This window comes from Pseudonaja textilis, chromosome Z (assembly GCF_049901715.1).
Source record: "Pseudonaja textilis isolate UNSWEBS1 chromosome Z, rPseTex1.2, whole genome shotgun sequence".
Taxonomy (NCBI): domain Eukaryota; kingdom Metazoa; phylum Chordata; class Lepidosauria; order Squamata; family Elapidae; genus Pseudonaja; species Pseudonaja textilis.
The window spans coordinates 132,019,015-132,045,435 of NC_142008.1; the positions used below are offsets into that span (position 1 = coordinate 132,019,015).

The following is a 26,421-nucleotide window of genomic DNA, read 5'->3' on the forward strand; positions in this document are numbered from 1 at the left end:
CATCAGTCAAGGAATTTCAACTGGTGGGATCCAGAAGAGCCCCTTTTGCCATGGACCGTCCTTTGGGACATCTGTCATCTTGCCACAGGTGAGATCTGTCCTCACCCTTCAGGAAAAGCCTTAAAACTTGGCTATGCAGGTTGGCTTGGAGTCCTGAAGGAGCAGCGTTTGGTTGGAGGTGGTTGGTGCAGAAAATAGAGAAGGCACCACCATCCCCTCTCCATTCCAAACCCAGGATTTTTTATTTGTTTGATTTGTTTGTAATTTAATCTGGCTTTATATTGGTAACTGTTTTTATATTTGCGTATGTTGTCACATTGCAAGCGCTTAGAGTCGCCTCCAACTGCGAGATGGGTGGCAAATACATTTAATAATTTATTAATTAATAACCTAATTGTGTTATTAATCCTCTGGCACTGGGAACGACCGTATTAACAGAAAGCAGAGAAAAAAGTGGCTTGTGTCATCTTGCCAGCCTAGCAGAAAAACATAAGTCATCTCTCGCGGGTGGGGTGGGGGGGCACACACACACACACACACACACACACAACCCCCCCCCTCCTAATCACGCGAATGGTACAAGATTTCCCCGCGTCTCCACCAGACTCCTGCCTGCTCCTTCACCACCCTCTCTCGGGCTTCCCCTCTTGCTGTCCCCCCCTCGATCTCCCCGCCTTTGCCAGTTTCCTTTCCGAAAACCGTCTCCGTGGCAACCGGCTTCAGCGGGACAAACTGAACGAAGGATGTGGTTTTGCATGAGACTTCAGCTATGGAACATTGCCATGACAACCCGCCCGCGCCGCCCCTCAACCAGGCTCCGCCCGAGCGGAGGGTGGGGGTGGGTGGGAGAGAGGCGAGTGTCTTGGAAGGGTGAGGGCAAAAGGAAGGAACGAAGAAGGGAACTGTTAGTCTCGCACATGCGCAGTGGGAGGGAAGGGCCTGGGAGGTAAGAGGAAGGGCTTATTGGGAGGCGTGGGGCTTAAGGTCGCTGTAGTTTGAAGGGGAAGAAGGGAGCGGAGGCCTGTTGGGCAGATTGCTGTGATTAGGCAGGACCTACAAGTATTATTTCTAGCCACGTGACTTTGCAGCACCCCCGTGGTTAACCTTCCAGGATCTTAAGGGCTGACATGTTGAAAGGGCTTTGGTATGAGTTGTTAAATTGGGGGTGCGAGACGACTATCCCCCATTATCACATGGCTGCGTGTGGGTCTCTGGCGTGACCCGCCAGGTCCTTGGGGGGTTCAAGTGACCAGGGAAGGCCCTTCCATGAAGAGAAGAGTCCCATGAGTAGAATTTGGTGAGGTTAGGCTTCGGGGTTATCCAGCAAGATTTGAAAAAGAAATTATCTCTTAAGAGTCATTGTCTCCTATGAAGGATTGTTTTGATCCTTCATAGGGGGCACCCAATTCTGCTTTATTACACATAGTAATTGTCCTTTGGGATCTCAAGTTCTGAATCTTACTACGATATGTTGAAGCGTACCCACTCTTAAGCTACCATAGTATCCTGTTAGAGCCTGCTGACAGTGCATCCTAGGCAAAGTTGATATATTAACAGGTAGTCCTCAATTTATGACCATAATTGAGCCCCAGATTTATTTATTTATTTATTATATTGTTGCTGAGGCATTTGTTAAATAAACTTTGCCCTATTTTACAACCTTTCTTGCCAAAGATGCTAAATGAATTGCTGCAGTTGTTAATAACATGGTTGTTAAGTGAGTCTGCTTCCCCACTGACTGCTCGTCATAAGATTACAAAAAGTATCAGGACCCTAGGACACTGTAGCCATCATAAATATGAATCAGTTGCCAAGCGTCTGAATTTTGATGACACGACCATGGTCCATGGGGATGCTGCAATGGTCGTATGTGTGAAAAACAGTCATTAGTCACTTTTCTCAGTGTCATTGTAACTTCAAACAGTCACTAAATGAACCATTGTAAGTCAAGGATTACTTGTATTATACTATCTATAACAAGCCTGACTTGTTATTAAAGGCATACAAGCATATGATTGGCATAATAAATTGGCAACCTCAACTTTAAGGTACTGCAGATCATGGAAGTGTTTACTCTGTTCATGGGTCTGAGCCCATATTGTGTATGTACTGGAGGAAGATTCAATCAAAGTGAACAATGGAATGTGGCATCACACTATAAAGAAGCAGAAGTCCAAGAAGGAAAAATTTGGAAAAGAAAGGAGCCTGCAGTGAGGGTTAAACATAAGACAAATACAAGACAAGGTTTTGGAGAGGAGGAAGTACATCCCTCTAGGCAGAATGTACAGAGAATAGAGCAACACCTAAGGTTTAAAAATGGCACAATATTTGACTGGGCAGCTGTTGTTACTTTGAAGATCCAGTGACAATTAACAGTGAAAAGCCTGAAGCCTAAGATATTGGCATAATGTGAAACCCTAGAACTTTATAGTATATAACATGATAGAAAATTACAGAAATGTATGGAATGTAAAGTAGATGATGAGGATAGGAAACGGAGCAATATATCACTGTCCCTGGGTAAACTTAAAGGTTTCTTGAAGTTAATAATGTGCAATCTTGTTTTAATTCATTCAGTTGTACTGCTGTCTTAACAAGTACTGGAACTATTATTTAACAGCTCTTAATCAAGCACCTTTTTTATATTTTAAAAATCAAGGGGTCTGTCACTTTCTAATGTTTTTCCTTTCCTACTGTAACTCATTTAATCTTTTTTTTTTTAACTTCCTGTTCTAACCTTCAATTATTAATCCATTTTGTTTAGTTAACATCCTACATTACCTGTAAATGAATCAAGGAAACACTTCAATTAGTTTAGTATAACTCAGATTTTTTTTTCTGCTTCTCCCATTTTTCATCAGGATTGGTGGAAAGCTGATGCATTTCTTGGAGATGGTTGCTAACAACTGAGTGAACAAAAGCAACGGGTGATGTTGCCTGGAGAGATCAGAAGACTGTATCAGGGCATACCAAAGTACTGACTGCCTAAATATTAATTGTATATTTGTCGTAAGGGTTCTCTAGAGAACAAGGTACTTTTATTATTTTTTGTTGGGGAGGGAATGCTGGCTTAATTCAGGTTTCAGATGCTAGGAAATTATTAGACTAAGGAGAAAGGTTTGTGAGATAGTGATGAATGTGAAGATAAAGATGAAGGAGGCTTTGTGTTTTGAACTGAGTCATTCAGGCAAGAATTTTGAAATTGAATTGATTCTAACAATGTCCTAAATCCTCTTGGGCTAATAATTGCATTTTAGCTAAAGTTTCCTCCTAGAATTGCTTTTAAGTAAAAACAACTGTGGTGGAAGGGTAGAATGCATTTTCTATCCCATTAAAAGAATATTTGTGCTATATGGAATAGTTTTGTATGGGAAAGAGGATAAAGCTAAGGAGATAGAGAGATCATTTTTAAAAGACTTGGGACCATTGATTAATTCAGGTGGTCTTTCAGGTGGTTCTTTAGAAACCTAACGGCTGAAAAGGTATGCAGTTGTTAACTTTATGAAAAGTGGTTTGTCTGTTCAACTTTGCAGACATTTGCAATAAAATTGCTAAAGTAACTATAAGCTGTATCTGTTCAAGGAACCTGGAAGGCAGGCTTCTGTAATCTGTTGCCTTCCATCCAGGTATGCTGGGGTCACAATTTTCAGTCTACCGAACTACATTGTTAGGCCATATTTGATTGGGATTCTGGGAGCTGTCATCTCAACACTTTGGAGAAGAAATAGATATGACTAAATTTTTCCGTGATCTCCCATGCCGAGACTTGGTGACAGCCAGATTTTAAATGTGGCAATAACAGAGTTAACAATAACATGTTTCCTCATGTTCAGGCTTACTCATATCAAATAGGAAGTCTTGACTCATTGTTAGATAGAGACCCCGGATTATGAACTTGTTGTCCAGCCTGGCTAAGCTTCAACTTAAGTCTGTTCTTTCCCATACAGAGTTGTCCAAATAACCGAGTCAGACTCTTTATTGCACCATTTTTCTAACCCAGTGCAAAAATTTAAAGATAAATATCAGCAACATGTTGATGATACGCACCCTCTGCTGCTGAGTGACATTACCCAGTGGCTTCATGTAGGTGTTAAATAAAAAGAGAGAAAGAGTCTGCGGCACTCTATAATGAGCTCTATTTCATTCTCTCCATCAAGATACTGGCTGTTCAGGAATAAGAAGAATCACTAAAAAAGGGTGGCTGAAGTCTTACAGAGGTATACCATGGTAGATGGTATGAAAGCTCTGGGCAAAACTGGGCAAAACTGACAAGTTTAGGAGGTCGACACTCCTTCCTCCATGTCTCATAAAAAGCTACCAGGGAGAACAACCAAACCCTCTGGTTAGGGTTTCTTTTATAGGAATAGTTGAAATACTCAACTTTTATGGAGTATCACTGTTGGAAGTTAGATTCTCCTCTCTTCTAGGAAAACAGCCCCCACCCTTTGTCAAGTAGGGCTATTAAAATAGCTGGAGCCAGCTTACTTTCACAACAAAAGGAAGGAGAAAATTACAGGCATAAGATAAGAGGAAAAAATCCTACAAACTAGCTAAGATCCTTTCCCATAGAAATCAAATAGATAGCAAGTTATAAAAACTTGTGAAAAGCAAACCAAAAGGCATGGCAGGAAGGAACCATGATAGCAAACAAGCAACTACAAAGGATCAGGACCATCAAACCAAGAGACAGGAATTCAACACACACAAATCAAAGACTTCAAGGGTTCACACTTACAAAATCAAAGGATCTGAAGGGTATAAAAAAGGGTTTCTCTACTCAATCCTAGGAACGCTGTGAGATTTCTTTTCACCTGCCTTCCTATTAATAAACTGATTCTGACTTTCAACGCAGCTGACCAAATCATTTTGCATTTCTCCCAGCTGGGAAATTTGAATCTACAAAGGAAAGAACTTTGCCTAATTCCTTAAAGGGCAAGGCTTCTTTTTTCCTTTCCTCATCACTTTAAAAGAAAAGCAAAGGTGGACTGCTATGGGTTCTCCTGGGTTTGGGAGAACCCATAGCTAATGTTATGGCTGGTTCGGAAAACCTCCAAATCCCACCCCTCCCACCCTGCCCCATCCCTCCCAGGAGTCTCCATGCAGAATGTTCTGGATGTGAGGTAAGTGCAGGGCCCAAATGGAGGCTGAGGGAAGGTAAAAAATGAGCCTCCCAGAAGCTCTGGAAGGCAGAAACAAGCCCGTTTCTGGCCTCTGGAGGGCCTCTGGAGCCTGGGGGGAGGCCGTTTTCACCCTCCCAGAGGCTTGAGGAAAGCCTCCGGAGCCTTGGGAAGGCAAAAATGCCCCCCTCCACTGTGGTGCAGGAGGCCGACTAGGCCATACCCACCATGGCCACGACCATCCAGCAACCAGGCAGAGAACTAGTTGCTAAAATTTTTGAAGCCCATCCCTGAGGAAAAGGTATTTAATTTGTTGTTTCATCATTGCCATTTAAATGCTAGCCATTTGTATTTTAATCTGTTCTTCCTTCAGAGGACTTAGGACAGTGCATATAGGCCTCTTCCACCCATATTGTTTGAATGGTTATATAAGTTAAAACGTGATCTTCAAACACTGTAGATCAGAGGTGTCAAACACAAGGCCCGTGGGCTGGATACAGCCCATGATGTGATTGGATACTACCTACAGCGCTGTCCTGAAAAATGTAAGGGATCGGCCCATGTTGCGTCGGCCCAGTCTACCCAATGTGAAGAAGAAACATGCCAGCAGTTTGGGGAGAGGCATCAAGCTAGCCATGCCCAACAAGTCGGCCATACCTACCCGCCTCCCCCACGAGGTCAACCACAGCCCTGATGTGGTCCTCAATGAAATTGAATTTGACACTGCTGATGTAGATCGAAATTTCTCAACCATGGCAATTTTAAGGCACAGACTTCAACTTTCAGAATTCTCTGGCCAACCATGTTGGCCAGGGAATTCTGGGAGTTGAAGTCCATACTTCTGGGAATTGAAGTCCACACTTCTTAAAATTGTCAATGTTGAGAAGCCCTGCTGTACACCAACAACTCTTAGTGGCTAAGGCAATAAAGAGTCATTATAGGAGTTGTAATCCAACAGCAGTTTGCAAAACTACATTTGCTCATCCCTAAACAAAAAGAACAAAACAGGCTTGTGGTTAAGGCACATTCTACAGTTCCATGGTTTGCATAAAGTTGTTTTTGGAGAAAACAAATTGATTGGATTTGTATCACATGCCAAGTCATAAATCAGCTTTAGAACAATATGTAAATTTATTCAACATGCTAAGCCAGAGGCGTAACACAATAGCTCAGCATGATGTGCCAAACTGGAGCCTAGGAAATGTTATGGCAGAGCAGATTTGAATTTGGGGCTCCTTAATTGCAGTTTGAGGCTTTTCTCCATTTTTCACACGCTATCTTCATGAAACAATTTCAGAAAGTGATATAATGTTTTTGAATTCTCATTTTCTTTCTCTCAGCAGTTAGAAATTGAAGATGCCATTCTTCAAGTCTGCCACAAGCCTTCGTTCGGAAGGTAGTGATGCGGACCTCGAAGGCATAGGTAATGTCCAAGAGAAAGAAGAGGATATTGATGATGATGGAACCTAGAAGATATGGGTAACTTTTAAGGGAGAAGACGAAGTTATCGCAGTAGTAGGAACCATCTGCACTGTCAGATTCTACATTGGGGTTCAAGATATTGGAGTCTCTGAAACTGGCCTGTAATATGATTTAAGTGTTGAAATAGGAGAGCAAGGAGATATCTTACAGTTCATGTTATTTGTCCCAGTTTGTTTATACCAGGAACTTAAAAATCCACTGGACTAAGTCAAATGTATTTAAGCCACTATTTTATTTGTATGATAATGATGAACTATACTAGGTCTCTAATAATTGACATTAGTACTCTTTTTGCTGACTATGAGAGGAAACTTTCACAGTTAGTCATATACTGTTAGCTAATATCTGAATTTGGTGAAGGTATGGTGAAATTTTGCCTAGCTGACTGAGACGGTGGTTGTTCCAAAGTGACTGTCAGGTTGTGATCCAAAAAAAATTGGAATTTGTTTATCCTTGCAAACCATATCTCTAGCAGTGACTTGAGAGTAATTTCTATTGGTATCCTGCTGTCATTGAGTTGCTAATGCAATGCAATGCAATGCAATGCAATGCAATGCAATGGAATGCAATACAGTACAATATTTTAGCATGAGAGTTGGATAACTGTGACTTTAAATCACTAATGGATGATCTGCCATCATAATTCAAGTTCTCCCTGCTTTTCTATCCTGTTGGAAAGCCCTTTATCCCCATAGATCAAAAGATTTGGCAGGCAATAGCTAAGGACTTAGAACAAGTGTATTTTTGACATTTAGATTTACTGAAGGTTTCCCAGAATTTCATCGTCTATTTTATGTGCTGCAGTTTTTCTTGGTCTAAATATGTTATAAAATATCTGTATCATCTTCATTTCAAATATAGCTTGACAGTTTCATAAAGGGTATTTGACTGGAGGTGTTGCTGTGGTTTTGTTTCAAAAATGTTGATGTATTGCGATGGAAAGCTGTGAAACCTTTTGAGAAAAAAGTCGAAAAATGTAGGCTGTATAGTAAAGTGTGCAGATGTGCTCGGTTAAAACAACTTCTTGCTGAGCTGAGCAAACAATAGTGCAAAATAGGGCGGGGAACTAAAATAGAGGTAAAAGGATCTTTGCATGTCTCCCCGTTGAATCAATTGATAATATTCCGTTACTGTTTGACTGGAAGAGATTGGGAGAGCTCATTCTCAAGCCAGATTAAAATGCTGCCAAGGAAGCCAGCTTTTGAAAATGAACAGGCAAGAAATAAGCTCTTTGTATTCCAATAATAAAGGGGCCAAAGAAACAGAACCAGGGCATTGTGGCTGTTTTCCACATGCCTTGGTATGGTTTGTGAACTAGTGCTCTTCATTGTATATTGGTTTTTGAAATTGGAACTAAATTAAAGCAGGCTGAAACACAAAAGTCCTTACTAGCATTAAGGGGCATGAGTCTCTCTGGTGGTATGAGGACCCAGAGAGTGAGTCATGAAACTGTGAGTGAGCAACTAAATCTGTCTATCCTTGATTTCAGACTGTCCAAAGCAAGGCAGAAACAGAGGCAGAGGGATGGAATAACGCATGTACCCAGATCAGATTAGGAGCATAAACAAATTCTTCCTTTTTTTCTAGCCAAGTCTTTTTTTCTAGCCACATGTTCAGAAGAAGCACCATTATTTTTATTTTCAAACAAACCCTATAAGGCCTTGATACATTATTCTAAATAAACACAGTGCTTTTCAACAAGCCAGCTTCTCATCTACTTTTTTAATGATTTTTTTTTTCTGGAAAAGCAAAACATGGGGCAGAGGACTTACGAGGTTAGCAAGTAAGATATCTCTGGCTGGTTTAGTGTTTCTGAACATTATGTTGTTTATCTCTGATCTAGACAGTTTGACTCCATAGCATAAAGGTGGGGAACTATGGCTCTTTTATGACTTGTGGACTTCAACTCCCAGAATTCTGGGAGCTAAAGTTCACAGGTCATAAAAGGGCCATAGTTCCCTACTCCTGCCATTGCATATGACCTGAATGAAATTCAGAAGGTGTCCTGGAGAAAAGCAGAAATTTTCCCATTGCTTAGGTTTCATATGGAAATGTGTGAGATGATATAGCTTTTGGTATTCTTGGCAGGTGCATTATGAATGGTGGAAAATAAAATATTCTGATATATGAGTACAAGAGTAACTGTCCTGATTTTATGGCAACTGGTTAAACTTCAGGGAACAATCTAGGCTAGAGGGTCTTCAAAGAGTGTAGGAGGGTTGTGATAAGACAGTGATATGTATTGATTGGGCAGGGATAAAACTGAGTTTCAGCAGAAAAGTCTAGCTCTCTGCATTCTTAAAAATGCTTTTTATAATTATAGGTTTAGCAAAGACAGAAAGGTAATTGGTGACCACATATAAGCCCTCAATATTTTTTGTCTAGGCACAAAAACTGGAGCTTGAAAATTAGTTTGATCCAGAAAATTAATATTGGCCAAAGAAGATACTGTCTGTCTATGCAGAGGATCATATATAGATCATAAAGCATCTTATTGCTCATTACGCAATAAAATCTATTTATTTGGATAGGGCCACAGAACAAAATAGAGATAAGATTCTCAATCTTAAACTCAGTGATCCCTACCCCAGGTGTTTTGCTCCAGGTGTAATAAGCAGGTGTTTTAGAAGGGTTCTTACTTCACCCTTCAGCAATTAGGAGGGGACCTCAGCAAAAAATTACTGTACTGGGCTATCTTTCTTAATCGCTTTTCTTTCTTACTATCTGCCTTTCCCACAACATTGTCTTCCACCAGCTGAAGGCGAGTTGGCCAAACTGCAACGCCAGTTCCGCCTTTTAGAAGGTGACCGCCATGCTTATGCCTTGGAATCTCGCGAAACCATCCGCAGACAGATGTATGTATTTCATTGAATATCGTTCATCAATTCTTCATTTCTCAAAATGTACTGGGAAACCTTCAGAATGTGTAGGTTGGGAGGAGAAGCTACCTTTTCCTTTCATTTTATGCAAGAGTTAAACCATTATAGATTAACTGACCTTATATCAGGGGCAAAGTAAGAGAAATGAAGATGATTTGCAAGAGGCTTCTCATATATACTGTTATATACTTTTTTTAAATGTCTCACTGCTATGTCTACTTCATTCTTCAGATGCATTGAACCTCAGCCCCTATTTTGGCCATGGGATTGAGTGGTGTCAACTTCAAAACAGGTAAAGTTGCTTTCTTTCAAAAAGCAACTGGAGTTTCTAGAAGATGTTTTATTTCTTATCCAAGAAGCTTCATCACTTCTGATTGAATGGTGGCGAATGGAAGGGTTTATATTCCTTGCGGTCATGTAAGGACCACAGGACTTCAAGGAATATAAATCCTTCCGTTCTCTACCATTCTGTCAGAACTGTTGAAGCTTCTTAGATGAGAAGCAAAACATCTTGGAGGAAACAGCAAAGAAAGTCAAGTTGCCTTTTGAAAGAAAACACCTTTTGGGCAATCATGACCTGAACCACTGAGAATCTCCACAGACATTCAAAACACATAGAAGTCATAATATGCCTGCTTGAATAGTTTTTGGAAATTATAGAAAATGTGCAAAATCTGTTTCAATTGCTATTATTAGAAGTAGCGTTAGAAATAGTTTAACTTCCCAGATGTCCATGTTGTTTGTGTCCAACCTTAAATGTTTTAGCTGAGTAGCTGATTTCTTACCTTATTATTTTCCAGTCCTGCGTAATTTCATACTTTCTTAGCCTCATCTTTTTTTGGTTAGTGATGACACCCCACATGCATTCTTTGATTTCCATCTTTTGAGCTCATTTCCAATTTTGGCTTTTGAAATAGTCTGGATATTATACGCCTTACTTCATGGAGAAGACTAAAAATTGAAACATTAAAAAAAAATCAGTCTCTTTTTCCCTTTCCTTTTTCCATATGCTGATCCAGATGTTGAGATAATGCTGATGCACATGACAACAGCTATACTCTTAGCAACATATAATTGACCATTGTGAATGCGCATGAGTTGCTTTTATTTAATGCCATGTGGCCATGAGGCCTACCCCACACAAGGCTATACAAATATACACCTATTTTGTAGGAATAATTGGTGTCCACCATCATGTGTACTTGCAGAATTGTGCAGTATTGATCCAGGGTTTAATCCATCTCTATCCTACCCCTTTAATCCACTGCATTCCCAGAGAATCCAGTATTCCTACTTTCTTTCATCTTATTTAAACTACTTCATTTTACCTTCTATCAGGAGAACATTCCTTCCTGGTTTTCTATCTAGGCATTCAAAAATTATACCATCTTTAAGGGAATCATGTGTTTTTATTTCCCCTGCTTATTTTACAGCGACAAGTCCTATTATCCCAAGAGTCATATCTGCCCCAGACAATTATGCTCACAGATTTCCTAAGGCAAATGCAAATTAGCCCTCTAATTTTTCCTTGCCCCGTGTCACAAATCCTCCCGAACTGGCGTTGCCACCACTCCCAACCAAAGTTCACCATCATCATGGCCATGAACATCTCGTTCCTGCCCACCAGGCTGCATCTCGCCCCGCTATTTTACCCCCTCTGAAAATCCCCACTTCATCTTTGTTGGACAGGGTTGAGGTCAAGCGCCTGGAAAAAGAGAATGAAGATCTACAATACAAACAGGCTGTGGCTGAAGGTCACGCCAACCAGAAGAAGGAAAAAGCCCAAAGTGAAATTCTCCGGTCCTTGTTGACTGAACGGGATGCAGTGAAGGAACAAATAATGAAAGAAAAAAAGCGGATAGCTCGCCTTGATCAGGAGGTATAGAGAGACAGGATAAGACCAAGAATTGTTTTTTCTAAAATGGGATGAAGCAGCAGGTTGAAGAGCTAGGATTCTGGGACTTTAGAATTTTGATGAACCGTGGTGGTGCAATGGTTAGAATGTAGTACTGCAGGCTACTTCTGCTGACTGCTGGCTGCCTGCAGTTTGGCAGTTCGGATCCCACCAGGCTCAAGGTTGACTCAGCCTTCCATCCTTCCAAGGTCGGTAAAATGAGAACTCAGATCATTGGGGGCAATATGCTGACTGTAAACCGCTTAGAGAGGGCTGTAAAGTGCTGTAAAGTGGTATATAAGTCTAAGAGCTATTGCTATTGATGTAGTTGTGATATGAAAGAACAAGAGATTAGGCATGTGCTGATACAAGGTCTTAGAGGCAGTATGGAAATGTCTAAGATGGCTGTCTGCTACGTAGCATCCAGTTGGTATATTGGGTTTTCAATTTTTAAAATATTCAGCCCTTTGGTGATATTGCTAAGAATTCTAGCAGTTACAATCCTCATCCACTAGGGAAAAACAAAACAGGTAGTCCTCAACTTACAACTGATTGCTTAGTGACTATTCAAAGTTAGGCTGACCCAAGAAGGGACTTATGGCTTGGATGTGAAGTTCCAACAGTTAGACCCTCTTCATAGTCACATGATCAAACTTTGGGCGCTTGGCAACACGGCCACATTTATGGCTGTTTTCAGCATTCTGTGGTCACATCACTGCATTTTGCAACAGTTTTGCTGAAAATCAGCACTTCTGGATTTCAGCAAACCATGCTTAACAGTTGTTGCAGAAAAACATAAAATTGGTTTTGTTGCATGACTGACTTGTTTTATGACCATCATGACATCAGACTGTAATGGGCAGGTTTCATTATGGTCATACGTCCACGACTATCTGTATTGTCTTTTTTCTTTTTTTTGCAGATGTCTTTCACATCCAGAAAAAGAAAATTGGAAATTGGTGCAGAATAAACTGAATTAAAATTTAGACCTCTTTAAGTTAAATATAGGGATGAAGAACGCAGCAGGGGTTGGCATTTAGACCCCAAGATCAAATGTTAAAGCAAAAGATGGATTTCTCCAAATATCTAATTTCTTGGGTCTGAAACTAACCTGCATTTTACTTCCATGAACTAATTTCCTATTGTTACTAGATCGAAACCTGGGAGAACCGTTTGGCTGACCGGAAGCAGATGATGGGCAGTGACAGCATGATCCAGGAACAGAGAGCCCATTTGCAAAGAAAGATTCAGTCAGTAGAAAACCAATTAGATAAGGTAAAAATAGTCAGAAATACCCAGGTTTGGTGCCAGAATTTGTGGATGGTCTAAACTTTCTTCATTCTGGTCTCTGTTTCCAGATCTCCTCCGAATTCAGTTCTCAACTTGTCTTGAATTCACAACTACGTGAGGATCTAGAAATTCTCCGAGTTGGACATGATCACTTTGAACAGCAGTATAAAGATTTAGAGGAGGTAAAGTGAATTTAAAAGAAAATTATTGAATTTGTTGGGATTCTTGTCTAACAGAATTTCAAGGAAAACTGGAGTCATGTTATAAGATAATGAGGTTCTGTTAGAGAATTCTGGGATTCAGTTGCTTAGCAAGAACTTTTGTCCAGAATGGAAAGGTGTGATTGGCTATTTTGGTATCTTAAAATTGAGGTGCCAAATTGGCAAATAGGAAATAATGGGCTTAAAAATGCAGTTTGGAAAGTTATTTTTGGTTATAAAGCTGAGAACATAATTTGACAATGAAATTCTGATGCTTTGAGTTATATCAGATTCTGCATACGTTTGCTGTTAAACGAGTTATCCAGAATATTCCAATCTGTCAAAAATTCAAGCTGATCATTGTTTGCTCAACCACGTTTTGTAGAATTTCCCAAATGTAAGCTGTTGCATGTGTATGAAATTACATGGCAAAGATTACCTTACTTTATTTGTTAATGAAAGCATTAGCAAATAAATATACTTCTTGACTTTTTTCATGGAAGTAGAACCTGCAGCTTTTGATGCCACTGCAGATTTCCCAAACACACTTAAAGGATACTTTATGCTTGTGGAATTACACCCTAAAGAGTAATCATCAAGCCCAATTTCATTCTTGAGATTCATCAGAGTTTAGGAAGAATAGAATTAGGAAGAAAAATGTGTAAATAGGCATGTTGCTAAATTGAAGGTGAGGATGTTTTGGAGAGAATGAAAGCCCAGTGACTGGGCTTCAGAAAGGACATGGAACTTTTATGCAGAATGGTAAGTTTGTGTTGCAACGAAGAGGTTTTTCTTTCTCTATTTGTCTTTCTCAGGAACTGCTGGAGACTCGCAAAACCATCATCAATGTGGTCAGCACTTCCTCTGCAGCTTATGATGCAAGGTTAGCAGAAAGTAATGCTCAGTTGTTGTGGGGAACTTGTCCTTGGATCTAGATGTGGTCTTATATAGCAAAGAATTTATACTTCCACTAGTTCATGATTGTTGCTTAAATGTCATGCTACCTTCCTTTTTATTTGTAACTTTCACTTCATTTGTCTGATTGATATGGCTGCCTATCTCACCTGAAGTGACCTAAGGGGTATCAAACTTGATTTCATTGAGGGCTGTGTTTGATCTGGGAGGGTGGGGCAGCTCAATATCACTTATGATGGGGGTGTCTATGGTGGCCCAAGTGTTCTCAAAGAAAACGGGCTCCCGAGCTCTGTTTTTGGCTACAACAGCCTGCAACCCTCTGCCAGCAAAAATGGAGCTCAGGAGGGCCCTCCTGAGGTCCATTTTCATTGGCAGGGGCATCGCAGTGAAGCTTTTTGATATTCTTCATGCATACTCTATCCGTGCATTGTGGCAGTTTCTTCATTATTAGCCACGCTTTCTCCAAAGTTCAAACTTGTAATATTCTCTCTTTAACATCAAAAGTGGCCATTTACATTATGTAAAATACAGTCTGCTTTGAGATCACTGAAATTCTACGCTCCCTGTATATGTATGCAAACCATACCATAAAGATAACCTTGCATTGTGACTTTGGCTGAAGGTGATGTAAACGCTGCAGCCTGCCTCTGGTACTCTGATACCCCAAATTATAAAGTCTACCCTCGTTCTGGTGTTCTTAGTCCATTACTGTTGGATTTCCTACGCTTCCATAAACAGAAGAACTAGAAACTGAGGCAGAGTATACAATTTAGGGTTTGTCAAATTTTTCAGCTTTCAATTTCCAAACGTTAGGGGTGCTCAAAAGTTGTAATATATCTTGGGGATTGTAAATATATTTTGGTTAATTTAATACAATTTAGACGTGCTTGGTAAGTAACTACATAAACATCATAACTGTTTAATATTTTGTTTGTTTTACATCATATGATGTATGTGTAAAACACAACCATTGTGGTTTGTAAATTGTGATTTTGGTTTAGAATCCACCCAATTGTGGCTTATATTGTAAACCTGGATAAGCATATCATGGCTCAGCATGATTAGTGAAGCCAGTCTCAATTAATTGGAAGTTAAGGGTGGAGTATAGTCTCATATTTGGTGCTTTCTATCACCCCTTGCCTAATCCATCCCAGAACACTTAGACAGGTTAACAATATAGTACAGTAGGAAAAGCTAGGAATCAGGATTCTTGAGTTCTTAGAGCTGTTTCGAGTCTAGTTTGATTCCCAGCCAAGAGTTAGAACTACAAGCTTAGCAGGTGTGGGCATCTGCAGCAGGTGGGCAGTGACAACATGTTCCTTGATACAAATAATATGACTTAGGTATTCATCTCAGATGCCCAAATCCAAGTACTTAATTGTGTTATGTGTGCAGTGGCATCACATCACACTTGTCATTTTGACGTTGCTGCGACTTATTTCCGGTGCCTGTGCTTGTAGGCTGTGATGCATGATATGATCAATGTGTTTATAACAAAAACTAAGAAACCATTGAGAAGAAATCTAGCAAGTGTCAAAGGCAAAATGCAAGCAGTCCTACGTAAAGCAGAAGTAAGGCTCAGTTCTTGCTGTCTTTCTCACACCTGAGCACCGCAGTGGGTCAGAGGCCTTCTCCTTTTATTTATTTATAAATTTATATGCTTTCTCTTTCTGGGCGGCAGAAGTTATTATTCACCCTGCTTGTTTGTTATTTAATGGACTGTTCAGATTTTAAGTTGTTTGCTTTTGACTTTAAGCAATCCACTTAAAAAGATATTGAGACTCTAAAAAAAGTGCAGAGAAGAGCAAAAAGATGATTAGGGATCTGGAGGCCAAACTGTAAAATGAATGTTGTGGGGAACAAATATGTCTAGTCTAGTGACGAGAAGGACTAGGAAGAGAAGGTCTTCCAATACTTGAGGGACTGTCACAGAGAAAAGAGAGTTCACCTAGACTCCAAAACACCTGAGGGCAGGTCAAGAAGTGACAGATGGGAGATTATTGAAGAGAGATCCAACTTGGAATTAAGGAGAAGTTTCCTGACAAAACAATTAATCAGGCTTGTCTCCAGAAATTGTGGGAGCTCTATCACTGGAGATTTTCAAGAAAAAATTGGACAACCTCTGTCCAGAATTATATAGAGTTTCCTGCTCAAGCAGAGGGTTAGACCAGAAGACCCACAAGGGTTATTCCATAATTCTAAAACAAAGCCACAAGGAAGTAAGGCAAATATTAATAAGCAGAAGCAAAAGGGAGAGAGATTGGAGCCCTAAATACTAGTGAATTAAAGGTTCAGTCTGCTGAATAAAGTTTATTTCATTGACGTTAGGGATTCTTCTCCCTAACCTCATCGCTTTCCCCCCCCCCCCACCTCCCCATTTGGAGTATCCGCAGTTGATGTAACTGAAAGATCCCAGGCTAGATAAGATGGGATTCAAATTTAACAGAAATCCTTTTAATTATAGATGCCAGGAATTCAGCCTGCGCTCATTCCATTGTGAGAAGGTTGCTGGGCTGAAGTTGGATGGAGCTTTCTGGCCCACAGGTGCTTTCAGCTTCTTTGCAAATGGAATCATCTGTGCCCTGACCTTATGAAGAGAAGTTAGGAACTGGGATTCTTGGTTCTGCCCACCTCTTTAATCTTGTCCTCATTTCTTCTTTGGGATAAATGTAGGGATGAAGCTCATGCCCGTTTGGGCCAGCTGCGCGACAAAGCGGAGAAGGACTTAAAGCAGTATGTCTCTGAGATGAAAGAATTGGAGCGCTTCCTGGAGAATGATCGGCGCATGTCTGAATTTGTCAACATCAAGCTGCAGGAAAGGACGTTCACCGAAGAAGCACTGAAAGCCAAAGCAAAGAAACGTGTGTATTTATTGACTTGCAGGCTTCCATCTTTAGCAGGAGAAGGTGACTTCGAAGCCGTAGAAAGCAATCTCTGAGCCAGGAGGGATGCATTGATTTAAAAGCAAGTCATTCTGGCATTCAACCTTCTGAGTAACTGTCCCTGTCACATTAGTGGAAGGAAGCCATTTTATTTATTTATTAAATTTAAATGTTGTTCATCTCACTATCAAGCAACTTTGGGCACTTTCCAGTGCCATAAATAGCAGTATAAAGAAGTTCAAAGGTTAAAATAATTAAAATATTTATTTTATGTTATTTACTTATAAAATTTATTGGCCGCCCATTTTACTATAGAGTAATTCTGGGCAGCTTGAATTTACATATAAGCTAAAACATAAAACGTTACAATCAAACCTTACAACCAAACACACACGGGAAGGATGGGGGTGCAGTGCAGGCGGAGGGCTAGGTGGGAACTGTTATTACTCAACCAAATACCTCTATTGTGCTCATCCCTCACTGGGGCCCCCAAGCTAGCCGGCACTGCCACATCTTTAGGCCCTTACAAAAAGATAGGAGGGTTGGAACCAACTTCACATCAGAGAGCAAGATATTGGGCGCTGAAAGTTAAAACTTTAAAATTAACAACCAAGTGGATAAAAAGGACCACTGTGTAAACAGTTATGTGATAATTATGAATTATTTACTCAAGTGTTTTATGCTTCTGGTACAGGGCACTGTAAAGGAAGGTCAATTGGTTGTCAGAAGAATTTTAGACAGTTTAGCTGTCTATTTTTAAATGCACAGTGAAAAAAAGACACAGGGTTCATTTACTCGTATAGATCTTAGAGGAAATTTATTTAAGAAATGGCCAAAGGCCTCTTCAAAGATGGTACTTAGAAATAATGTAAGAGTTTACAATCAATATTCTCTTGTTTGATGAAATGGGAAGTCCTTTGGACCAAAATTGGTACTGTTGTGATTCTAGATGGGGATAGCTTGGCTCCAGTGGTCTCTTTTCCAAGATCCTGATGACTTGGTTATTGTAATGCAGTGGTACACATGTGAGACCCTCTGGGGGACTGCCAGATGTTATCTAATTGCAGTTTTTAATAAGACAAAAGGGGGAAATTATTACAGATGACTTGGGAGTGACCGTATTAAATATGAATGAAAGCAAATTCAGCTTTTGTCATGATCACAAACTCACTCCTTTTTAGATGTGGAAAAATGTTATTAAAATTTATTAATGGTAACATAAATGTCTTGGATCTACCAAAATGTGATTAAATTGTAATAGTTCTCTTTTTATTTTTAATGTGTGTTCAGACTTTAGGCCCTTACAAAGGGACAGGTTTCAACTATTTCTGGCCACTGCAGATTTGGGAGTTACAGAAAGGAGATTTAGCACATGTAAAGTTAGAGGAAGAACTGAGGTCTTTTCTTTCTTTCTTTTTTCTTTCAATAGAAGAAGAACGCAGACGGAAAGACAGTGAAGAAGAGTTGCTTGAATCATATTGCAATGCTTTTGATAAACTCCTGGAGCTCACTGGCTCAAATGATCTGAATATGGCTTTGGATAAATTTGTTAAAGGTGATGTATGTGAATGGCAGTTAGTGTTTTTTTTTTTTAAAGGATCATTGTACTAGATAGTGTTCACTGCCTCAGCCTACCAAGGTCGGTCAGCCTTAAGAAGAGCCCATTGACTGGGACATTTGGGAGCTATTCCCCCTCCAGTGCCCCTTGGATATTTGAGCCCTGATTATTAATATATTGACTGCTATAATGTTTATCCTTCTCTTTGTAGATAGGGAAAGGAATTTTGCTCAGTTCAACTATGTCAATGAACAAAATAGCCAGAAGGACCGACTATGGGAAGAAATTCATGAGGTGAGTGGAAAAGATTGTCTTTCCTCTCCTTTCTCCTTTTTTTATTTTTAAGAAGAGCAGTATGTTTTTTCTAGGTGACTGCCTTTGTGACTTTACCAACTGCTCCAACTCCAAAGTGCTATCCATCTATCTTTGAATTAGCTGAAATTTATAAATGCATATATGAATATGAGCGCATCCTGTTATTCCCTGTCTACTTCTAACTCTCTCATCTGTAATCCCCTCTTCTGTTGCTTTCTAATATTATACTTATCTTTCAAATTGTTCTTCTTCTTTTGGTTGTTTTTTCTAATCTTAAACCTTTCACTCTCTTTCCCTCTGACATCAGATAACATTTCTTAATAGTAAGAGATGCTCAACAGTGGAACAGACTAACTTGGGAGAATGGTATTTAAACAGGGGCCTCATGTCTTTCTGATGGGGATGCTGTAGTAATGGATTCCTGAACAAAATAGTGGGCTAGTATAAATGATCTCCCAGGCCCCTTCCATCTTTGACAGTCTATGTCTCTGCAGTTGGTAAAAATAAGTTCCTTTCATCTTCACTTTTCCAGCTTTGTCATGAGATCCAGGAGATTCAAAAGCGAAACAGTCAAAGGGAGGCCCAGCAGCTGTTGCAGCTCCACGAAATTGAAGGCCAACAGGAGGACACTGTGAAAGAGGCCAATCAGGCTGAACAGAATGTGAAAAAGTTCCTCAAGATTTGGGAACAGCTTAAAAGTGGTGAGCAAGGAGGGGAGAAAAAGGAGTTGCAACTGAATAATAAAGAGAAAGCTTTGCTCTAAAGCTCTGCACAGAGGGACTGGCTCATGACAGCTATGCCTTTTTTTAATTCCTCCCAAGAGTGCACTATCTTTTGGGAATGTGGCACCTATTGTGATTGTTGCCAGGATGATCACAACCAATTGTTGAATTTCAGGTCATCAGTTAAGTTAGCACTGGTGCCACAGCTCCTCCCTGGTACCCAAGATTGCCCCCGGTCCCCTCATCACTGCTGTTTTCCTTGTGTTTTTAAAATGTATGTGAAGCCAACAGGTTTCAGGATCCCAAACTTAATTATAGCCACCTACGATGATGGACAGCAAATATCGGGAGAACTAGGAAGCTTAATGGACATCAAAGTTCATGTGTTGACAGCAATGAGCACTAGATTAGCTTTCCTTGCCATATTCTGTGTCAGATTATGCACCCTCACAGTAAAAGCAGCAAGCATGTGCAGATGTGTACGATCCAAACAAGTGGTAGGCCAACATTATTTAGTGTGACATATCATGACCTGATATAGTGAGGTGGGGGGTTCACTTATGTATCTCTTTCTTCCAATAAATACTGGTCCTACAAAGATGGTCACGTTCTATTTTTTAGCACTAGAATTTTTTTTTTACTTAGCTTCAGTAGTTACTGAAACAGTTACGGTTGAACCGTGAGAAGAAAAAGAGGATAAGAAGACTGGCTGATTGTTCTTTGATCAACTGAAAAAACTGCTTGCCGAGAGTGGCTCAGATGGTACGGGGGTAGAAAGACACTTCCTTTTTTGAGTAGAAAGTTGGGCAAAGTAGATACCAATTCCCACTGGCTCCGGACAATATGGCCAATAGAAAGGGGAATTTAGTCCAACTTCCAAAGGCCACAGGTTACACACTCATCTTTGTTAGTGGGCAGGGCATTTGAAGAATGTAGTGTCAAAAAGACGAGTGTTTTTTTCCTCAAAATTGAAAACCTTGACTCATCTGATAGATTTGATGGCCAGTTCTGTCAGACAACATAAAAGAAGCCTTTTTTTTCCAACACCACATATGTATGCAACTTGTAAGTTTGTCAGGTGGGCCTTTAGAAAGGTTGTATCATTTTTTTTGGCTTCCCTTCTTTTCAGTCTCCCTTTATCTTGGAAAACCAACCATTTCACCATCCATCATGGAAATCCTAGACAGAAGATCAGACAAGGTCTATCTATGGAAATTGGTGTTGGAAGCAGGTTCCCCACAAGTGCAGTGCAGAGTGGTTGATTAATTTATCTTATCTTTGGGGCAGGCGAAAGCTGCACCTAGTAGATCTCTAAGCTTTTTTTTCTGAAGGACATGGCAGTTACTGGCAAGCATCAGGATTCACTTTCCTTCCCTCCCCTCCCCCCTCTCTCTCAAAGCAATTGAGTCTCTCTTCTGGAAACTGGAGTGTGACCATTCCTCGCTGGAAAAAGTGCTGGGTGGGACAACAACTGCTCAGGATGAGAACGTTGCCATTTACCTGAGCATAATTGAACAGAAGGTCAATATGCTGCTGACAATGTATTCCTACAAGAAGGCTCAGGTATGCAGACAGCAACAAGGCCAGAGATGGGCCATTTCTCATCTCTGTCTTTGTGGAGAAAGTGTTGCATGGATCCAGGGGTGGGATATGACAGGGTTAACTACCGGTTCGGGATTTACAAGGTTCAGTGATTTATGATGTGCTTCCCTGCACGCTGTGAGCCACGTGCCACGCCTGTAAATCGTCATCAGCACGCTGCGTGCAGAGAAGCAGCCTTTGAAATAACTCTTTTCCTGCTTTTTCAACTGCAGCTGTGCCTTGTTCGGCAGCTGAAGTTGAAAAATCAGGAAATAAAGATCAGGAAAGAGCCCAGGTGGGTGGGTGGGCAAAAACATCAGCAGACATAGAACTGGTTCTATGTCTGCTGCTCTTCAGAGCTACCGGTTCTACAGAGGTGGACAGAACCGGTAGAAACCCACCCCTGCATGGATCCATCTGTGTGTCCCCCGTCCCCGTCCCCCCCCGCCACCAGATTAAGAAGAGGTGACTTTCAGCTTAACTTTTCCCAGTTTAGCCAACCTAATTTAGATTGCTATAACAGGAACTGGGAAATGTTTCGTTGCATAAAAATCCATTTAGAATTTGCAGGAAAAATACGTGACTGGAGCTATAGGACCGGGGTGTCCAAATTGGCATCTTTAAAACTTGTGGACTTCAACTCCCAGAATTCTTCAGCCAGATATGTTTTGGGAGTTGAAGTAGTTGCCATGGTTGGGCAGGCCTGCTGTAAGATAAGCTCTGCTGAGTCTGTGTAGACATAGGTCTCCATAGATCCAATATAATTCTCACTTTTGCAATGTTTTGCTTTATCTAGCTCATTCCCAGTTTTTTTTTTAAATAGTTGATGATATTATGTATGTGTGTGTATGTATGTGATATATTTTTACAAACCTAACAGTTAGAAACTTTTAAAATGGTGTAGGGTCTCCTGCTTGGGCGGTGGTGGTGGTGGTTGGACTAGATGACCTACAAGTACCTTCCAACTCTGTTAATCTGTTAAATAGGTTTCCATTTAAAAAAACATTTTAATAATAGCAGCCACCCATTTAGTGTTAACATATTGGAATTGTATTGTGGTGGACAACCTGCAGCCCTCCAGATGTTGCTGAACTATAGCTCCCCTTAGGTTTTACTTATTGTCCATTAGGATACTAAGAGGCTGTAGTTGTTGGCTACATCTGAAGAGCCAGATATTGCCCATTTCTGGCAGATTAATGTATGTAGTCCAGTGGGTCTTATTTAATTTAAATCTTCCGGTGAAGGGTAAAGAATAAAGAATTGTTTTCTACTTCTAAATTTGGTCTCTTTTTAGGACAATGATGAACCCTATGATACTGTGGAGACAGCACAGCTGCTCCTGGGGCAGACCCCAGGGTTGCGGCCAACTGCAATTACTGTTCGGCCACCCACAGCTGGGTAAGGAGAGCTGGTTATTATGCAGACAATCCAGAAGGATATCCCACAAAGCCTACGTTCGACCTGTCCCCACTTTCAACATTAAAATCACTAAAGTCATGGGAAGCGTGTTTTTTGTGATGGTGTCTCCTAATCTTCTGGAATTCTTAAGGGCCTTGGGTTGTATAAATTTCGTGTGAATGCTACTTCAGTGTTCCCTCCATTAAGAGCAGCTTGATAGCTAGAACTGATTTGCTGGGTTTTTGCTCATCGGAAATCTCTAGACACACAGGGCAGCCATCTGATGGAGAAGTTGTAGCTTTGAATTTTTTGTTGTGAGCAAAAAATTGGAGTAAATCAGGGATGAAGAATCTTTGACGCTCTAGATATTACGAACGGCTCTCAGAATCCCACATTATTGACAAGATTGCAGGTAGGGATATTTGGGTAGCATTTGGTGGGGTACAAGCCCTTGATCCATGGCTGCAATGTCACTGTTATTACTTTAATTTTTATACTGAGGGCCCTAGGGTTATGCATGGCATTTAACAAAGGATAAACCCTTGCCCTAAATTTATAGTATAAACAGTGACACAGGAAAGTAATTTTAAAAGAAATAAAAAATGACTAAATTGATGAAGATTTCCATGCTCTGCATTTGAAAGATGCCCAGCTGGGGAAGACTGCATTGAGCAGTTCATTTAAATATTGTTTGTTAACAAAGTTGGCCAGCTCTGTATGTACCACATGCCAAATGATTAATCATGGTTTAAAACTACTATTGGAAGAGTTAACACAATCTGACGTAAAATCAAAGTATTTTATGACTTAATGAAATATGGGATCTGTATCCAACATACTTTGGCTTGGTGGGGTTATGTTAAATTTTCAGGAACGATGGGATTTTAAAGAATGGATTTTATATAGTAATTTAGTGTCTCAGAGGCATAGAAAAAGCAGCATATATGTTAAAGCCAAGAAACACCACAGCTCAGCAAAATGCAAACTAAATTTTTAAAAAGCACGAACTAGAGTAGTAAAATAAAAAAAAAATCAGGAAAGCACAGGCATATGCTGAAATAAAACTACTTTAGCTTGTTGCTCAAACTAAAGATACGCCTCTCTCTGACGAGAGTCAAAGTCACAGGTGAATTATAAAACAGAGAAGACTATTTCCCATATTGCAACATTTGCTCTGTGGTGAGGGGGCATAATGTGGCAGAGGCATAATTGATGCTTGGATCCTGGTATTTAGAGGTCAAGGCTAATAGGAATAGCAATGGTAGAAACGCTCCAGTTTCTGAATCATTTTCTAGTCTACATGGAATTCTGCATAAAATAGAGCACAGCAGGATCCGTTTAGTGGGTTAAACTAAAAAAGAGGAAACGATAGAAGATCAAACTCTTGGGAGGAATATGAAATCAATGTTCCCTTATTATTCTAATCTCATAGGAGCAATCAGATTTTAGAATAGCTCAAGAACAGATTTTTTTTTTAAAGGACAGATTTGTAGTATTTAGGACAATATTAATCAGATCATTCTTTGTGGTTTGCAGACTTGGCCATGAGCCAATACAAGAAGAGGACAACAGACCTTTAACTCATGAGGAACTCAGAGAAAAAGTAATAAAGGAGGTGAGTTAAAGAGACAGGGCAAACTAAGTTTATATTAAGATGAAAATTAGCACACTTGGATGCTTTAAAAGTTGTATATTAGAAAGAACTGCTTTTCTAATGTTTATTTATATGTAAGAGGGAACTTACTCGCCAAAGCTGGGGGATAATTTCCCACAGTGGGCTAAATTTTGCTTTTCTGTAGTGATTCTGACTCCTGTTGTAGAAACGTTTTCCTACTAATTCAATTTTGCCTACTTTCTTGAAAGTAGGTCATGCATTCTGTCTCAGTTCCTTTCTTTGTATTTGTTGATTAACCTCAACTGTCCAAACTCCTCAGCCATCAAATAATCCTTTCAACAACAAATCCATACTTCTACTGGCCCCAAGGAACCTGGTTTTAGAAAAGAGACTATGGGCGCTGGTGTGTCTTTGCACTTCAGGTTGTCCTCTGGAATATTGCAAAGTGTCAACCTCTCATGCTGAAGCAGCTTTGAGCTGCCAGCGGTAGCCTTCTTTCCCACCACTCAGCAGAGATGTGAACCTTAGCAATATTAGCCATGCACATGTATGCATCCAAACTGAACTGTGTTGTTTCTCTGTGCCATACGATACATGTGAGCGTATGCATAATTTTTGTCAAGTTTATGTGGTGTATATTGGAGGTGGGGACCCTTTGAGAGCTGTATGCAACAAAATTTCATTTTAGTGTATGCCGATTAGTGTACGTTTAAAGTGACAATGAAGTTATTTTAAGTCTTAAGTTTAACTCTAAATATTGGGACTACCAACTCTGGGCTGCAAACATTTGGAAGACAGCTTTCTCTTTGTTTTTATCTAATAGTTGTCTAGAATTTTTTTTTTTTGCAACTCAGATCTGGTAGCCCTAAGTAAGCAGTCTTTGACACTAGCCAAAAATGAAGTCACCATTCCCCAACTAATACAACTATATATTTTTACCACTTATTTTCAAATGATAATAGAACGGACTTCTCTCTCCTCCAGATCCAAAGCAAGGCAGCAGCACTTTCTCTAAAGAAAAGCACGTAATGTGCAGTTCAGTGACTGTATCCTGGGACTAACACACACAAGAAATCACCTCAGGCCTCCAGACGTGAATAGGAATCTAACTGCAGCCTGGGCTATGCCAACCAAAGAAGAAAACTGAGGCAGGTTGCATTTCAAGTGTGGTTCCTGAAACATTTTTCTTTATACCATTGCCCTCTGCTGCATCATTTCTCGTGTCTGGAAAGGCTGAGTATAGCCTTCATCCTGCAGGATCCTTCACTTTGCTGTAGTCCATGGAAAATCTTCCTCCTGTTGGTGAATTGTTCCTTTTCTGGCTGCTCATGTGATCAAGACAGATGTATTGTGTCAGTGGTACATAATTCATAGCTGTCATGCCATCCAAGCTGTTTGCTTCCGTGCTGTCTATTTGCTTATACAGTATGCCTTTAATTTGACTCCACATTCTCATGCAGAGAGAATGCATCGCAAAATATTTGCCCGTAGCAGTGGTATTTTACTTTGCCACCATTCCGGTGAAGGAAGCAAGAATTTCCAGCTTCTAAAATAAGATCATTTTAGGAAACAGGTGACCGAATTTGCTCTATTCCCCCAGCAGCACTTTGTATCAACAACAGTTCTTTCTCCTGTTAGACTCCTTAGCTGTCAGCGTGTTTGAGGCCCACAAGGGGTATATCGTGTCTTTTGATGTATCTGAGCAGGAATTGGGTCTATTTAAAGCACTTAGGCACATCTTGAACGGGTGTTTCTTTACAAAAACAAAAACAAAAACAAAAAACAACCAGCATGTTTCTCAGAGTGTGGTTTTTCACCACATGATCATCTGAGGCTGTATCAGTCCCAGACAAAGTTCCCATTTACAACTGCCAGTTAGAGCTCCGTAAGTGGCATATGCAAAAGATTTCCCCCCCCCACCCCCCGAAGTAAATTGAAAAGTACATGAAAACAGCAGTAATCGAGGTATGCGTCAGAGGAGAAGTTACTTCCCTATAGTTAGCTCTTCATTCTCTTTAAGCCCCCTTTTTTGGAAGAATTTTTTTTTTAAACATCCCCCATTATTTCAACAAAGATAATACCACTTATCGTAAGCTGTTCCCCAGCCCCCAAATGATTTTCCCCTAGAGGGCCCCCGTTTCAGGCCTCTTGGCAGAGTCCCAGAAGAGAATCTTAGGTAAGCTATTCCTCTCTCAAAGATGATCATCATGAAAAAAAAAAAACTGATAGTTTCACTGAAGGAAAATAGGTGCTTTCAATTCTGCCATTCCTGTGGGTGTGGAATGTCTATATATCTGTGTGTGGGAAGGGTGGAGAAGTTGGAGACCAGTCCCAGATGGGCTGACACATGCACAGTCCTGTGGCAAGTGAAAAGACTATCGTGGTTTTTTTTTGATGATCAGTGTAAATCGAAAGTGGATGATTAAAAGTTTTAATTGACAACACTGGTTGGTTTTGGATGGTTTTGTTGGAGCATTTGTTGGTCTTTGGGGAGGTAATTTCTCTTCTCATCCAAATTAGGAGCAAGTGATCATTGATACTCACCCCTGCAGCTAATTTGCAATGAGGAACCA

The 26,421-nt window shown here is 40.3% G+C and overlaps 2 protein-coding genes across 3 annotated transcripts in view; one reads left to right on the top strand and one right to left on the bottom strand.

Annotated features, from left to right (window-relative positions):
* EMP3 (epithelial membrane protein 3 (MAM blood group)) overlaps positions 1-26,421 on the bottom strand; it is a 105,086-nt gene that overhangs the window by 22,261 nt on the left and 56,404 nt on the right. The gene's annotated exons all lie outside the window — the stretch shown is intronic.
* Positions 835-26,292, top strand: ODAD1 (outer dynein arm docking complex subunit 1). 2 transcript variants are annotated; one of them, XM_026712054.2, is made up of 16 exons: positions 835-946; positions 2,862-3,032; positions 6,458-6,540; positions 9,355-9,454; positions 11,168-11,357; positions 12,525-12,647; positions 12,731-12,844; positions 13,678-13,745; positions 16,451-16,638; positions 18,089-18,214; positions 18,429-18,511; positions 19,065-19,233; positions 20,654-20,817; positions 22,130-22,233; positions 23,770-23,848; positions 24,833-26,292. In XM_026712054.2, exons 3-16 carry the CDS (start codon positions 6,474-6,476, stop codon positions 24,875-24,877), a joined length of 1,620 nt encoding a protein of 539 aa, XP_026567839.1. In that variant the 5' UTR covers positions 835-946; positions 2,862-3,032; positions 6,458-6,473; the 3' UTR covers positions 24,878-26,292. The 2 variants fall into 2 exon arrangements, with proteins under 2 accessions (XP_026567839.1, XP_087774606.1); XM_087918480.1 differs by having other exon boundaries at positions 6,461-6,540.